At 37.2% G+C, this 16,044-nt stretch overlaps 9 protein-coding genes across 9 annotated transcripts; 2 read left to right on the forward strand and 7 right to left on the reverse strand.

Moving 5' to 3' along the window:
• Positions 1-50: 50 nt before the first annotated feature.
• On the reverse strand, positions 51-1,412 carry ATG21 (Atg21p; the record flags this gene model as incomplete). The annotated part of the gene is made up of 1 exon (XM_447050.1): positions 51-1,412. One exon carries the CDS (start codon positions 1,410-1,412, stop codon positions 51-53), a length of 1,362 nt encoding a protein of 453 aa, XP_447050.1.
• A 405-nt stretch (positions 1,413-1,817) lies between these two features.
• On the reverse strand, positions 1,818-3,218 carry ELP4 (Elongator subunit ELP4; the record flags this gene model as incomplete). The annotated part of the gene is made up of 1 exon (XM_447051.1): positions 1,818-3,218. The coding sequence occupies one exon, from the start codon at positions 3,216-3,218 to the stop codon at positions 1,818-1,820; it is 1,401 nt and encodes a 466-aa protein (XP_447051.1).
• Positions 3,219-3,542: 324 nt separating this feature from the next.
• On the forward strand, positions 3,543-4,883 carry FMP30 (N-acetylphosphatidylethanolamine-hydrolyzing phospholipase D; the record flags this gene model as incomplete). The annotated part of the gene is made up of 1 exon (XM_447052.1): positions 3,543-4,883. The coding sequence occupies one exon, from the start codon at positions 3,543-3,545 to the stop codon at positions 4,881-4,883; it is 1,341 nt and encodes a 446-aa protein (XP_447052.1).
• A 229-nt stretch (positions 4,884-5,112) lies between these two features.
• Positions 5,113-7,092, reverse strand: MSD1 (aspartate--tRNA ligase MSD1; the record flags this gene model as incomplete). Its single annotated transcript, XM_447053.1, has 1 exon — positions 5,113-7,092. The coding sequence occupies one exon, from the start codon at positions 7,090-7,092 to the stop codon at positions 5,113-5,115; it is 1,980 nt and encodes a 659-aa protein (XP_447053.1).
• Positions 7,093-7,800: 708 nt separating this feature from the next.
• On the forward strand, positions 7,801-10,668 carry SYH1 (Syh1p; the record flags this gene model as incomplete). Its single annotated transcript, XM_447054.1, has 1 exon — positions 7,801-10,668. One exon carries the CDS (start codon positions 7,801-7,803, stop codon positions 10,666-10,668), a length of 2,868 nt encoding a protein of 955 aa, XP_447054.1.
• Positions 10,669-10,924: 256 nt separating this feature from the next.
• On the reverse strand, positions 10,925-11,611 carry DPC25 (Dpc25p; the record flags this gene model as incomplete). The annotated part of the gene is made up of 1 exon (XM_447055.1): positions 10,925-11,611. The coding sequence occupies one exon, from the start codon at positions 11,609-11,611 to the stop codon at positions 10,925-10,927; it is 687 nt and encodes a 228-aa protein (XP_447055.1).
• A 386-nt stretch (positions 11,612-11,997) lies between these two features.
• GVI51_H05841 (uncharacterized protein) lies at positions 11,998-12,495 on the reverse strand (the record flags this gene model as incomplete). The annotated part of the gene is made up of 1 exon (XM_447056.1): positions 11,998-12,495. One exon carries the CDS (start codon positions 12,493-12,495, stop codon positions 11,998-12,000), a length of 498 nt encoding a protein of 165 aa, XP_447056.1.
• A 298-nt stretch (positions 12,496-12,793) lies between these two features.
• GVI51_H05863 (uncharacterized protein) lies at positions 12,794-13,537 on the reverse strand (the record flags this gene model as incomplete). Its single annotated transcript, XM_447057.1, has 1 exon — positions 12,794-13,537. One exon carries the CDS (start codon positions 13,535-13,537, stop codon positions 12,794-12,796), a length of 744 nt encoding a protein of 247 aa, XP_447057.1.
• A 687-nt stretch (positions 13,538-14,224) lies between these two features.
• FLR1 (MFS transporter) lies at positions 14,225-15,898 on the reverse strand (the record flags this gene model as incomplete). Its single annotated transcript, XM_447058.1, has 1 exon — positions 14,225-15,898. One exon carries the CDS (start codon positions 15,896-15,898, stop codon positions 14,225-14,227), a length of 1,674 nt encoding a protein of 557 aa, XP_447058.1.
• Between the last annotated feature and the right edge of the window lie 146 nt (positions 15,899-16,044).

Here is a 16,044-nt window from a genome sequence, read left to right on the forward strand (position 1 = left end):
TTCGTTAGGATATTTTGAATAGGCAAAATGCCTAATAACTACCAGGAAATCTATATAAAATGACTTGTTTTATTTAGAACACATTGTCCATGCTTTGAAGGTATCGTGTAAGTTTTGAAACTACCATCATCAGATGCGACATATATTTTGTTATCAAACTCTTCTGGGAAACCAACTACCGTGTGCACAATTCTATCCATATTTATATGTGCAAAATCTCGATGTAGGTTTTGATTAGGAATATGGGATTTGATCTTTCTTGAGAAAAACTTTTTGACTTGTTCATGCGGTATCCTATTTTTAATCAACTCTAAACTACCACCACTGTCGCTCCCAATATCTCCATCTATTCCATCTAATGCCAATCCATCGTCGTCTGTCCTAAATATATGTATGGTATCGCTATCTCCAACACAAACCAATAATGTACTATCTTTATTAAACAGCAGTTGATGAATGTGGCTTGGCCTCGAACCTCTTCTGAATTCTTTATATAGCAAGGGTCCCGAAGCAAAATCCGAATCCACTCCTGTTTTATGTATTCGAATAATAGTGCCCTTTTCAGACGCCGTGGCCAAGAGCTTACCATCGATACTAACACTAGTCTTCAACACACATCCTTTATGTACAGAATTCAGATAGTTAATAGGCTTCAAATTCAAAGCATCATAGACAACAATATCATTCAATATGCGAGCCGGATTTTGTTTTGATGAGGAGTATTTACTATAGCAAAGGATACTGTTGTCATTACCACTTAATGTTAGCTGAGGTTTTATTTTATGAGAGCCGTTTATAGAATATGTTCTACTTCTTCCATTGTCAGAATTTGTTTGGTCATTGTTATTGTTGCTTTTGCTTCTAATCCTATCTAATTCATTGCCATTCTTTAGATTTTCATTTATCATGTTACTTGCTCTTTCCCCTACTTTAATATGATCATTTAAATTACCCTCATTATTACTTTCCCAAAGATCAAGGGTTTCCATTAACTTCATGCAGGATATGTCATATATAAAAATTTGGTCATTATCTAAAAGAACACAAATCCTCTTTCTATTCATCACAACATCAACGATCAAACTAGGAAATGCAATTTCACAAATTAAAGATCGTTTCTTAATATTCACAATTTTCAGTTTCTTCCCGGTGTTAATACCTTGCCCTTTATCGACCACCGCCAGCAAACTTGTGGAAAATAGCATTTCGGCAATCACTTGCGACTCTATAGAAGAAGAACCAGCTTCCAAACTATCATAGCCTATACCATTATCATTGCTATCACCATTAACATTACTAATGTTAAACTCAAAGCATTTCCCAAATGGATCACAGTTATATACAGTCAATTCATTGGCACCTGAATTTACCACGCAGCAACTAGCATCCTGATTGAACCTTAGCACTTTCATCACTGTACATGTAACCGTCTTATTAACTAGATCCTTTGCAACCTGATTTAATATCAGGCACAAAAAAGAATAGGGTAATCTTGCGATGAGGTGTGCATATAGTGCTATAATACCTTTTATTTTTAGTTTATGGGCTTCGCTTTGCCCAAGGGACAAAGGGGAGCGCTTTTGAGAATCGTCAGTATGGCGTTCTCAGTGATATAAAGTCACACTAATGTTGGTATTGTTCTTAACAATAATGGTTTATAAATAATTGAAGCATAGTGAGCTTGTACTATTTAATGGTATATAAGTGTCTTGTTTTATCAGGTATAAATTGTGAGAAGCGCTAGCAGAATATTTATATTCCATCCTATTGCTGATATATAACTGAATTTTTAGGGGTTCAAAGAAAAAATAGAAATGTTAATATTCTAATGATACTTTAGTGCTCTTCTTTGGAGCAGCTATAGTATTTGACATATCAGTTTCATTTGGGTTATTCTGTTTTTCAGGCTTGTCATCTTCGACATCATCAACAGGTATACCCCATTCTTCTATCTCGAATTTCTTTCTACCGTTCTTGAACGCTAGTTCCGATTTCATAACATGCATTTCACCGCGCTCACTAAATACAGGTAGTTTCATGATATGCAGCAAGCCCTGTTGGATTTTTCCTGGCTGTGTTTTGTATATCCTTTCTAAGAATTGCATCATATCTTGACCAAATGGTTCCAAATTCAGGACAGAGTCGAAAAAATTCTCAAGTTGTGCTAGTAGGAATGAATCAATAATATCTGTAGAGATTGTACCCATTAAAACACACCTACTGCTGTACTTCTTTAATATACCTCTTAGCCCATGCATTAAGAGTAATACTTCTGAGGATAAAAACATCCTAGGAGGATACGTCGCAGGGTGTAATAGTGATGGTATCACAATTCTTATCAGCTTATTTGAATGTTGCTGGATTGTCCTATCCAGTTTATTAATAATAGATGCTACTGGTTCAGTAGGGTTTATAAAAGTCAGTTCATTGGAGGTTGGTGCAGGTAGTAATCTAGAGGTGATGTCAAATTGGTGGTTATAGTTAGGATATTCAGAAGACAAACTATCTCCGGCTTCAGCATTTTTAACACCCCTCTGCTCGTCCACAAACTTGTACTTCCAGGCTATTTTCAAGTCCTTATATCTTGATGGAGTACTTTTCTCCTCATTTAAGTTTTGAACTGATAACTTCTTTTGTTCTTCTGAAATCTTGGACTTCTTTATGTCTTTCTTCGAACCCTTGTATACTCCAGGCAGTTCCTTACCTAGACTTTGACTTGCACTCAGTATGATCAGGTGTGTATTACCATTCTTTTCCTTATTGTCCTCCACTCTGTTGTGTATAATACCCTGCGAACACATCAGTTTCACCAAGACGCTGTTAAATTCGGTAAAATTGCGCTCTTCTATCAGTAAAGAAGTACCTAGTGGTAACCCCATGTGCCCTAGAACCTTATCCAAGTCAAAGCATCCGGTAGATGTAGCGGGTTGGGAACTTGCTGGAGATGGTCTAATACCAGGATGATTCACACCGAAGGCAGAAATGGGTTCTTTATTAGGTCCTGAAGCTGCAGTTCTGCCGTCAGCCAGAGGCCTACCACTAATATTGGCTCTCACTCCTCCTCTCAAATTCAACTGTTCCATACGCCCACTTAACCTATTCACACCAGCATCTCCTGGTGTACTAGGTGTACCTCCAGGTGTTCTGCCAGGAACAAGAGGCGCTCTATTTGGCAACCTCCCACCGGCTAGCACTTCACCTCTTTTCCTAAATGACATCTCGTCGCTTTACGTTCTTTCCTAAAACAATGGTCTGTAATATAATATGAAATGTTGTGTTTTATATATTCAGGAAACAACTATTAATAAGCTTTGACTAGAAGCTCATCACTAAGGGCATCGGGCTCATCGATTATCCATATTTTTTTGCAAAATTTGAAAAACTGGCACCCTTTTCTCAGACAAACACGCAGAGCAGTTCTTGAAGAACAATAAACATATGTCAATAATAACAGAACACAAATAATTGAAACTTATAGAAGATTTGTGTTGAATAAGGAAAGTATGTATCACATAGATAGAAGGCATTGGTGGTGAAGGAAAATGTTTTGTTCTGTGGGTCGTATCCCATTCCAGCGATGCCGATTGCATGCCCGGTCGTTAAGTATCAGCCCGTTGACTAAAAAGGAGAAAAGACGCATAGGCTATGGTTCATTGGCGGTTTTGAGCTTTCTAGTCCCTTACACTGCCTATGCTGTGTTTGTGACTGTGTCTGCCTATTCGGAAATTGACACCAGGCTGGACTTAAGCGAAGTGGTTGAGAAGAAAGATGGGTTAAACTACCAAGGCACTCTTATCAAGTATTCGCCCTTGCAAGTCCTAGGCAGGTATGAGAATCCATTTGCTGAATATAGAATTCAAACTATATATGAATTTTTCATCAACAGAGTTGTCGAATTGTTTCAAAGAAATCGTGGAGGTATACCAGCAGAAAGAGCTCACATGAATCAATTGATGCCAGTGCATAAACCTACATGGTCGGAGGACAAGATCAAAATAGAAGATGAACAATTAATAAAATATCAATTACTCACAGAACATGATGATCTAAAAACTATGAATGTAAATGTAGACTCGAAGGACGATAATATTCCAGTTTACAGCACATGGTTAGGCCAGTCCTGTAATTTTGTGAGCTATAACGGATTGAAGGTATTAACAGACCCTTTATTCTCAGATTATTTAATACATAAAAAACTTGGGCCTAAACGGATCACTGATATGCCTGCAAATATTGAAGACGTACCAAAACCAGATATCATAATGGTATCACACAATCACCCTGATCATTTAGACCAAGAAAGCATTGAGCATTGGAAAAACTCAGAGACTTTGTGGATTGTACCCAAAGGTTTGAAGTCCTATATGGATAAGAATAAAATTAAAAACTACATTGAGCTGTCTTGGTGGGAAACGTGCGAGTTAGAGAAAGACAACGAGATTTACCACATTTCATGCACGCCAGCAATGCATTGGTCTGGTAGATCAGTCCTGGACACCAATCAATCATTGTGGTGCTCTTTTTTGCTAAGTCACAACAAAAAACCGATTTTATTCCATGCTGGTGATACTGGCTATGTCAAAGATTTATATGTCAGAATAAAAGATAGATTTGGTGCCGGATGTAAATTAGCACTGTTACCTTGTGGTCAATACTGTCCTGAATGGCATCAAAAGCCTCGACATATTAATCCAAGGGAAGTCATCAAAATCATGAAAGATATGGAAGCTAACCAGGTTCTTGGTGTTCACTGGGGTACTTTTGTTCTTAGTGGTGAATACTTCCTGGAACCAAAAGAGAGGCTGGAGATGCTTGCAGAATTTGATGGAATACGGGACAAATGTTATTGCCCAGAATTGGGTAAAACAATCAAAATCGAATAGCCTGATCTCACCTTCAATTGTAATTCTTTAGGTTAAAATATATCTATGCATTGTAAATATTTCCTCTTAAATTCATTCATGATCGTATTGATATCACTTAAATGTCCTCTCAAACAACAGTAACGCTCACTCTTAGTTTTCATACTTAAAAGAAGGTATAAAACATTATGATTACAGTGCTGAAATTATTTACAGTTCATATATTTACATGATGTCTAGTAGTTTATACTTATTCTGAATTCCTTGACAAATATTCAATCTTATAATCTCTTAAGATATCTTCTGCTATTGTGCTTGGGCTCTGAACTACTAAATCTGAGCCTGTGATACTTTTCGGGAAAGGAATCACATCTCTAATACTGTCCGTTCCGCACAACATGGCACACATCCTATCATAACCAATTGCAAAACCTGCATGTGGTGGTGTTCCCGTTTCGAACGCTGACAATAAATGACCAAATAAAATTTGATAGTTGCTAATTTTCAAGACATTTTCGAACATAAATTTCTGTAACTCAGGATCATGAATTCTTGTAGATCCACCACCCAATTCGATTCCATTCATAACTAGATCATAATGCTGACCTAGACAATCTATCGGATTGGTGGTAAGCTTGTCGTAATCTTGTAATTGTACCATCGTGAATGGATGATGAGTAGAGATAACAGTTCTATCTTCATAAATTGGATACATCTCTTTATGTTTGGTATTTTTTATTTCAGTTTCTTTTGGTGAAAGCAGAGGGAAGTCTACTACCCAGACAGCTACATCTTTATTAGTTTCCCTAACAATATCTTTAGTTTCATTATTTTGCAGTATTAGCTGCCTTGCTCTCCCTAGAGGTGTTGGGTTTTCAAAAATTCGGGTATCAATCTCTCTGTTTGAGCCAACAACAATATCACCCACTTCTAATCTAATCGCTTTATTCAACATATGAGTGTTTTCAAAGCTTGCAATTCTCATAAATTTTTCATACCAATTTTTTGTTTCTAAATCTGTACTAATTGGGACGACTATAGGCTTTCTATAATTGTAGTTATCATCATTCGATAAAAAGGACCATTTCTTCTTGTAGTCATTCTTATCGGTGAATGCTTTCTTTATAATCATTATCTCAAATATTGGGAACGCAGGGTTAATATTACTATAAGCTCCTAATTCTTTCATATTTAGAATTCTTAGAGAGGGAGCCCTAAGGTCTGGTTTGTCAATACCATAGTTCGTCATTGCCTCTTTGTAAGTCATTCTGTATAAATTACTAGCATCCGTTGGAGTTAGCGAGTGGTTCCTATCGAGAGTTAAAAGCCCTGTGGATTCTTTAGTTCTAAATTTCTTCCAAACAGATGTGATGCATTTCTCAATTACAGACATAACATCCTTTTGGGAGGCAAATGACATTTCCATATCTAATTGTGTAAACTCTGGTTGTCTATCGGCCCTTAAATCTTCATCTCTATAGCAACGGGCAAATTGGAAATATTTCGGTACTCCACTAGCCATAAGTAGTTGTTTGTATTGTTGTGGGCTCTGTGTTAATGCATAAAACATTGGTACAATTTTATCAACTTGTTTGATTTTTGCACTTACTCTCGTTGGTACCATAAATTCTCGAGCACCTTCTGGTGTAGCTTTGAAAAGTGTTGGTGTTTCGATTTCAGTGAAACCGTCCTGATCAAGAATTTGCCTTAGCGTCTTGGAAACTTCATATCTGGTCCTTAAATAATTTTGATATCTAGCAGTTCTCAGTTGTATATACCTAAATTCAGGTGGCACCAGTTCGGGAGAAGTGTCCCTTAACTCTTTGAGCTCTGAAGGTTTCTTGTTAGCAGCGTTCAAAGTCTTGACATGATCTACCACCACTTCAAACTTCTTATTATCTAGATTTGAGCTTCCAGTTTCACGTTTTAATTGAACTTTACCTCTTACTTGTACAACATCCTCAACTTTACATTTCCTTAATAGAGAGTTGGTATCCACAAGTTGCACTCGATCGCCATTTGAGTCTCTCAGCTGACCAAAAATCAAACTTTTCGATATCCTCTTCGGTTTCGAGTCAATCCATCCATTAAGCACAATATCCGCGCCAGTGACCAGCTCACGCACCCTAAGATTACTAGTCTCAAACTCAAATTTATCCCTGATGAGCTCCTTCGCTGGCAATTGATACCATCTCCGTAAAAGCTTGCTATTAACTCCTTTCGCAAACATAATTCGAACCCACAACCCTACGGTATATTACAGAAATACACCGCTTGAAACATATAATGACTAAAATGTAAATAATTGAGCCTTGTAGCTACTAGAGAATAGGTTTAACATCAATATGACTCGCACAGGCTCAGGTGTACCTCCATAAGCAAAAGTGAATCCCTTATGGATAATCCATATCACGTGTTTTTTCAAGGCTTCATCGCTTGGTCTTCGCTGGAAAATTTTGATTTTGGCCCGCAAATAGAGCAGATCAATTCTATTCCAATAGTAATAATCGTAGGTATGAGAAGATGCTAGCCCATGGAAGTGGTTTTCTTTTATAGTTGTATAGATTTGTTTTGGTGTTGGCTATAGATAAAGCAACTCAATTGATCTTCTTCTAATAATTTCTGGTTAACAGTTTGTGAATTTACACAATAATCTAATTTACTGACTAGAAATCTACCAAAAACTTAGTTTAATATATCAAATAATTCTGAATTGAAAACCTGTACCATTTAATAGCCGCAACGGAATTCCTTATTAGTACCTTTTATTAATAAGTCAACTTACCCCTAATAAGAACAAGAATAATAGACAAAAGACTAACAACTTTTAATATTTTCAAATCATTACAGTGAGGAATAGCATAAATCCGATTTCTCTATTGAATAAACACAAAAAGTCAACTATAGAAATACACTTCACTAGAACAAATACAAAATAATGTCATATTCTAATATGGATTCCTTAGCATACAACCTGCGCTCCCTTGATGTCAACACTGTTCAGAATAGTACTGATGGTATAAATTTGACGGGCTTCAATCCTCATGATCCTGGCCATAAGACTGGTAATACGGCTGCTGATAATGGTAATGCTAGTATTGGTACACCTGCAACTCCATCCACACCTGGAAATTATCCTTTGGGCATGCAAGGACCCAATCCTAACCAATACCAGATGCAATTCCAGCCTTTGCAGCAACTGAACAGGACCTCGTCATTAATTGAAAATATGGGTGTCCAGAGAGCTTCATCTCCATTTTTAGCTAGATCACAGTCCAATTTATCTGTGTTTCAAAACAGTACTCCGGTGAATAGCTCTGTTGGGAATAATATATTGTCTCCATCAGGTGATGTACCTTCCATGAATCCGAATATGAACATGAACATGAACATGAACATGAACATGAACATGCACATGAATTCTGCAACACCTACCAATGCACAGGCTTTAGAGAAGGATTGGTTTCAACAACAGTATCCTCAACGTTCTCAGTTGCAAAGACCAAATGTTCTTCCACAGCAATCAAACCTGTACTCGCCATTGTCTCAGCAGCATACTCCGGTCGCTTTTAATAATTCTGCACAGATTCAGCAACCAAATATGGCAATTGGCTCGCAATCCTCAATTGGCAATCATATGGGAATGGCCCCACCGCCACCACCCCACTTTGTGATTACTGAGTCCCAGTGGAAATATATCGATCCATCCGGTCAATTACAAGGACCATTCCGCTCTTCAGAAATGACAACCTGGTATCACTTAGGTTACTTAGCCTCTACCTTGGAGATAGCAAGGGTACCAACTTCACCAGAACCGTTGGATATCAATGACAAATTCATCAAGATTTCAGATTTGATCGAAAAGGTTCACAATGCCCAGGAACCATTCCAGACATTTGATTTCATTGTTGCACAATCATCTAATATATCAAAACCGCCTGGATTAGCAACGAACGCCAATTTTTTGAACACTATCAATCCAGATCCAGCACTGAATGTTGGCCAACAACTAAATGTTAGTCAAAATATTCGGCAACAACAACAACAGCAACAAGTTCCAACACAGCCCTTGGTTCCTCTACCTCAAACAATTAAAGTTAAGAAACAAGCTGTTGATGCAATTGATAGAATAGAAAGTCCTGATTATAATTTTGAAGAACTTTTAAATTTGAGGTCTACTGAAAAGGATAATGAGTATTACTATAGAGAGACTACTATCCGTGTACCTGTAAATAGGCATTTGATTAAAAAGCTGGATCCAAACGAAAACGTAAACACCACTCAGTACAACGTCTTTCCTCCAATTACCTATGACCTCGGTATTTTGGAACAGCTAAAGCTGCAAGGTGAATATGATGCAGCACAGAAAAAGCAGCATGCTGAAAAACAAGAAAATAAACCAATGGTTGAGGAAGATATGAAGTCTAATACAACTACTGAAAAGGTGAAGTCCAAGGATGTGTCTAAGCCAGCAGATAGCGATACAAAAATTGTCTCGAATACTTCTGAAGACAATGCTGATCAAATTGACAAGCATAAGCTAGAAGAAAAGCGTAGAATTGAAAAAGCTAATGAGATGGCTAGAAAATTGCTAGAAGAGCAAGAAAAAGAAAATGAAAGCAAAAAGAGGAAGGAGCAAAAGCAATCTAAGAAACAAAAGAAAAAAGCAGAACAAAAATTAGTACCTACTACAGAAACTGAAACCATTAGTGACAATAAGAATGAAGAACTTATTGAAGTTCCTAATAGACAGAACGAAGAAAATAACCAAAGTGAACCACAGATCACTACCAAACCCGCACCCTGGGCTAACAAAAATACAGCTGTTCAAGTTGATAGTATTCCTACTATTGAAGAGCTACAGAAACTAAAACAATCTAAGAAGAAAGCATCTAGTAAAGATCCAGATGTACGTAACAAATTGTTGCAATTGCATGAGGAGATTATGCAGGAAGAAAGATCAAAGGAGAAAATGACATCGGTGCTGAAGTGGGCAGATAAATCCTCAAACTCCCAACCATCTTCCAGTATTGACCTTAAAGAACAAGTTAAGAATAGTAAGAAAAACAGGAACTCGCCGGCGCCAATTGCAAATAAGTTGCCTACTTTAGGTAGTGGTTTGGAAGAATTAAAAAATCCAACTTTTATTGAGGAACAAAAACAAATATGGGAACAAATACAGAAGGCACCACAAAAAGGTAAAAAAACTGATATAACATCTAGCTTATTGTCCAGCAATAGTTCAACACGTTCCGCAACTAGTACCGGATCTAACCCATGGAAAACAGTTGCCAGTCAATCATCACAGGCGGTAAACACCTCTGCCGGTACGCCACCTGTGAAGCCTGTAGTCTCAAAGGCTAATTCGACATCTACGAGCTCTGTAAACAGCCTTAACAGAGGCAAGCAAATTGGCTCATCCACAGTAAACCCAATTATGAAGGCAAGACAGCCAGTTAATCTCTATCCAGGAAATTCTTCCATTTCAGCTAGACAAGAGTTCATTAAATGGTGTAAAACTCAACTAAAATTAAAGCAGGGTGTAAACGCTAAGGATGTTCTAGAGGTTCTGTTGAGTCTTCCAGCCGGATTAGAAGCTAAAGAAATTATTGCGGATACGATATACTCCTACAGTGCTACCATGGATGGAAGAAGGTTTGCCACTGAGTTTATTAGCAAAAGACTTGAGTGTGAGAGCCAAATTAAGGATCCACTAAACTGGAGCGAAGTGTTGGCTCTGCCTGAAGGTAGTAGTGACGACTGGGAATTCCAGGTTGTAACTAAAAAGAAAACACGGAAATATTAATAAATTATTCCACTGCTATGATTACTCATAGGACATACTATTCTCTTTTTAATCTAGACTTATCTCCATCAAAGGAAGGTATAATTAATCATAATAATTTTAGCATCTGAAAAGAAATGGAAAACATTATTGTTTTTCGATGAAGTCAGGTATGTCTATATAATCAAGTATTTTTCCGATATAATTCTTAGTTAAGGATTACTATGCATTGTTTAAGGAATATAGATAAATAGTTAATATTGCGGAATATGTAAAATTAATGCGAAGTTTGTGGCTGAATTTTATTCTTTTTCAGTTTTCTTTGTCTTTCAAATTCAGCAAACGCCTTAATGTAAACCGGTATATCATCCCAGCCATCGTTCTCCTCTACTGGGGTATGTATCTTTTTCGCCAAGTTCCTTTGCTTTGCTTGCTGAACAGACTTCGGTAGAGGATTTGTTCTCTTTGGAAATAAATTAGCAACAGTCTGGTGTTGTTTGGCTAAGTCTTCTTCCAATTTCATTTTCTTTCCGTGAAGCGTGGGTGGGAGATTCTTCATTTCCAGCTTATCCAAAGGAGGATCCCAGTTGCTGGGCCATACTTCGGTAGAATCCCTAATCTTCAATGCAGCTTCGTTCCTTTTCTGCTTCCAGTATCTAACATCATCATTATATAGCTCCCAGACACAGTTGACACAACCTGACATGCAACAATTATCAGGCTGACCAGGCTTTTCAGGAACTTCAACACCAGCTATCAATTTTGAACCTCCAGTTAATATTCTGCTGGTCGATTTTGGTGGTTCTCCCTTCAATCTGCCCCCAAATATCCTTTGCATACGTTCTTCGGGAGTAGCTGCTATACCCCGTGTATTGCCTTCAAATGTCATAGAAATCTTTCGACAACTCGAAAACCTCCTCATAGTCATATTTGCTCTCATAGTAGCTCTCATAGTTATCATCATATTATAACGTTTATCAAAGCTTCGTTACCCATCTAGTAGTTGTGTAATAGTAGTTAAAAATATAAAGATGACCTGTTTTTTCTGTAATAAATTTCGAGAAATCTTGATATAAAAAAAAATAACTATTACTCTTTCCTCGAAATATAAAACATTATATATTATTACGCTAAGGATCAGCCCGATAAATTTGTAGATGTATTGAAGAACTAGACGAAATGACTGGCTTTACACAGAAGACATCTGAAGGCTTCCATTTCTCCTGGTCATCTTGCAGATGAAGAGCCCTCATGTGATAGATAATGGGTATCACACGACAAGAAATTATGTAATTGCAATGGTCATCGTTCTGGACTTATTGCTACAAAATATGTAATTTCGACTCATGCTTATTGAAACTCCTTTGAACCCAGTCGCTCATTGCATTTGCTGATCATATAGTCCAGTTCTTCAAGCTCTCTGTGAATTTTGTTCTTTGTATTGTAAGGCTCGAATAGATCTCGCAGTTTTTGAGCCAATGATACACAATTCTCGTAATCACGCTGGTAATAAAGTTTGTGACATATCCCACTTACTGTTTGTCTATTATGTTTTATTGATAGGTCATGGAAGAGAGATTCTTCGCTAAATATTTTGTCTTGATCGACTATATATTCATCGAGCCATCCTATTTCTGTAACTTGTGGGCCTCGTTCATCTTCAAAGTAGAGCTTCAACTGGTGCCGATATTCCTCTTCAGTTTGACCCTTCCGTATTTTGCTCTTACCGGTAGATGTACGCACCACAACTTCACCTGTGTTATCATCAAGTGATACAGGTTTAGTTATTGCTTGATCTTTGACACCATTTAATCGGGTAAATTCCTCAGTTAATTGAACAACTTGCATTTTGGTTAGATTATATTGTTAAAGATCCAGATCTTTATTTGAATTCGCACTGATATGTGTCGTTTTGATTAACCGAGTTTGCTTCTTATAATGGCTAAATATGTCTTCTTATTTAGTTCATAATCTCGAATTTTTTCGAATTTTTCTGTCTATAAATCGATGAGCCGATGACTGGTCCGATCGTCCGACATTTACATATATGGTTACAGTTACGATTTAGTGAGTCAAATATTCGCTATAAATATTTAAATTATATATTATAAATGTTAACTTCTATGTTAGTATATTTTCTTAACAGTTACTGACCCCCCGAGGCAAAATGATCAAACCAGTATAGCTGATCAGCCAACGCCTTGTTCATAGCAAACTTGACAACTGGGTTGGAAACATCACCCCTAGATGCAAATCCATGTTCAACACCGCTAAAGAGATCAATTTCATATCTAGCACCAATTTCCTTCAATTTGGCTTCCGTCATGTGTCTCATCTCCTCTGGAAAAATGGCATCCTCCTCGGCGGCCGAAATCAGCAATGGTTTCCCGATGGCCGCAACATCCTCAATAGTCACTAGTGATGGGTGGGCTATGGCGCAAGCGTCGACAATACCTGAAGCTGAATCAATTTGCTTAATGGCGAACTTAGCTCCGTAGCAATAGCCAATAATACCAACAAACTTGGGGTTCACGTGTTTTCTTAGGTCAGATAAGTATTTTGTCACTAAATTGTGCGCCCTGTCAACAGGATGAGATGCCATCCAAGCAGGTATATCCAGTGGGACATTGAGATCTAGTGCGGGGTTATTAAATAAAATATCAGGAACGTACACCTGGTAGCCACTTTCTGCGATTTGATCTGCGGTTAAAAGTACATTGTTTAGTCTATTACCATAAACATCGGTCATGATGACAACTACTTTATCACTGGGATTTTCCAATCCAACAACATAGCTATCAACACCAAAAATATCCTTATGCAGACCTTTGGTTTCACCTTTTCTGTAGAATCCTTTAAAGCAGCATTGACCAAGCATTTTTGAAGCCATTTCGATATATTATTTGGTTTGTGTTATCTGAGTTAAAATGGTTAATGAATGCACAAATTAGAACAAAAGAGAGAAATTATACCCTTTATATAGATTTTACAATGAGAAAAGTATTGTTTTAAAATTTGTAATATAGACATCAATTTAGCTAGCGGAGCCATTTGGTAAAGTATTTCACACATACGTTGGGTACATTATGTATCCGTTGCTATGAAATGCTGAAGCTGCGTTGAAAAAAATACTCAAGGGTAATAATGAAGCTGTATTACCTATTAACAACGATATCTAATATTATTATTATAGACTGAAACTAAAATTGATGGTTAGCAAAATTGTCTCGTGCTGAAAGTGATGGTTAGTAAAAAAATCTTATGGTGAAATTGATGGTTAGTAAGAAGTTATTAAATAGATAATTATTAAGAGAATATTCTATTGATGGTTAGTGGAAGAATCATATACTCGAATTAATAGTTAGTGAATAATTTTATTGGCAATTGAAAGTTATAAACAGAATCATCTAGTAGCTGTTGAACTGTAAACAGATACAGAAAAAGAATACGATTGTCTATAGATTACCTGGTTGTTTAATTATTTAGTTATCTAATTTTATGTTTAATGAGTTATTTCTTAGTGTAATGTTAGTGTGAACTTGAATGTTAGATTTTCACGTGAATGAGAACTGAGAAATCACCTGTTGTATTTAGACATGGAACGCAGTGAAGGACCATATTTGTATAAGACGAATGGAATGACCCATAAGCCGATAGTGAAAAATCCAACTAACGAAGAACCCCATGCTACAGGATAATTCTTAGTGCCCAGATTATTGTACATCGCTTGTCCAAAAAGAGGGAATGCGGCAGCAAAACTAGATCTTGCAAACCCATTACCTGCAAAGACTGAAGCAACATACTTTGGATAGCAAATTGCTAAATATGAGAAACTAGCTTGGAAGATATTGAAGCATCCCAAAACGAAGAAAACCTCAGAGATGATAGGTAAAATCCAGTGCACTTTCGCAGTCCAGCCAAACATAAACAGTGCAAGTGGAATACACCAACCAATGCACATAGCTAAAATCAATGTGGTTTCAGGAGTAAACGTATTATTTGCGAATCTCTTAGCTGCGACTTTGATGCTGAACACCAAAAGGATGATGTATGCAAAAATACAGCCAACACAGAATCCGAAGTAGGCCAGACCTTGTTCTACTAATGTAAAGTGGTAGATACCACCAAAAACAATTGGGAAGGCCTCAAAGAACAGGTAGAATGCGCCGTAACATAGTGCAATATAAAGATCAAAAGCTAGGACAATTGGTTCAGTGATCATCATTGAGAATGGTCTATAAAGGGTTTCAATTAGGAACTGCTTTTTTGGCAATTGTGCTTCTTCTCTTTCTTTCTCTGTATAATAGCGGTTGTCACCAGTCAGCTTTCTAATTCTTGCCGCCTTTCTATGTAGAACAGTATCGGAAGAGGTTTCTGGGAAAAAGAAAGTTAGAAGTAGCATAGTGGCACAACAGCAAAAAAATAATAACCAGAAAATCCACCTCCAATCTTTGGCCACCACCATGGAAGCACCGAGTAATGGTGCAAGTACTGGTGCAGCAACAGCACCGATGGACCACAGGCCAAGCACAAGAGCTAAATAATTTTGAGAAACGATATCACCCAATGTAGCACCACCAGTAGAGAGCGCTGGTGAACATAGAACACCTGTAATAAATCTCAGAATCACAAGGCCAGCAAAGTTTGGGGCAAGTGCACAGCCAATTTGTAGCATCGTGAATAAGAAAAAAGTAATCATATACACAGGTAGTCTTCCAATACTAGATATTTCAGTTAGTGGGGAGAAGACAATGGGGCCAAGACCATAACCAAGAACGTATAAGGAAAGGTTTAGCGTGCCAACAACGTGTCCTACATGAAATTCATTTTGAATCTCCAGCTGGCCTGGAGTATAAATTGACGATCCCATGTAATTTACACATGTAAGCAGCATAGTTTGTATAATTATTAGGGCTTTTTTATTAGTTGACCAGTTGTAAGGCATTAGCGGATCATCTTCGCCATTAAAAGTAACCAAGAATGGGTCTTTTTTTGTGTCTGCCTCCTTGTCTGAATTTTTATGAATATTAATCTCGCAATTTTGTTTTTCTAAATCTTCAACACTCTTTTCCTGGGAGTTTTCTTCTGACCCGCTATTAAATGACATGTTCGAAGACTCTGAGCTAGCCGACAATGAAGCATCACCGCTTAAATTAAGCTGGTTTACATGCTCTTCACCAATGGTGACGATATTAAGCACCTCAAGTAAATCGACAAACAAAGTATCTTTAAAATTATGAAGATAATTCATCTTTGCAATTGGGTTGTAATATGGATTTGGTTTTAGAATTGGTTTTATTTTTCTCTCTTCACAATTGCAAATACTGAATTCAAGAAATTCAAGATATAGTATTCTCAAGTTATACTGCTCCCTTATATATACGCCAGTTCGATATA

The sequence above is a fragment of the Nakaseomyces glabratus genome, chromosome H (genome assembly GCF_010111755.1).
Source record: "Nakaseomyces glabratus chromosome H, complete sequence".
Classification (NCBI taxonomy): Eukaryota; Fungi; Ascomycota; class Saccharomycetes; order Saccharomycetales; family Saccharomycetaceae; genus Nakaseomyces; species Nakaseomyces glabratus.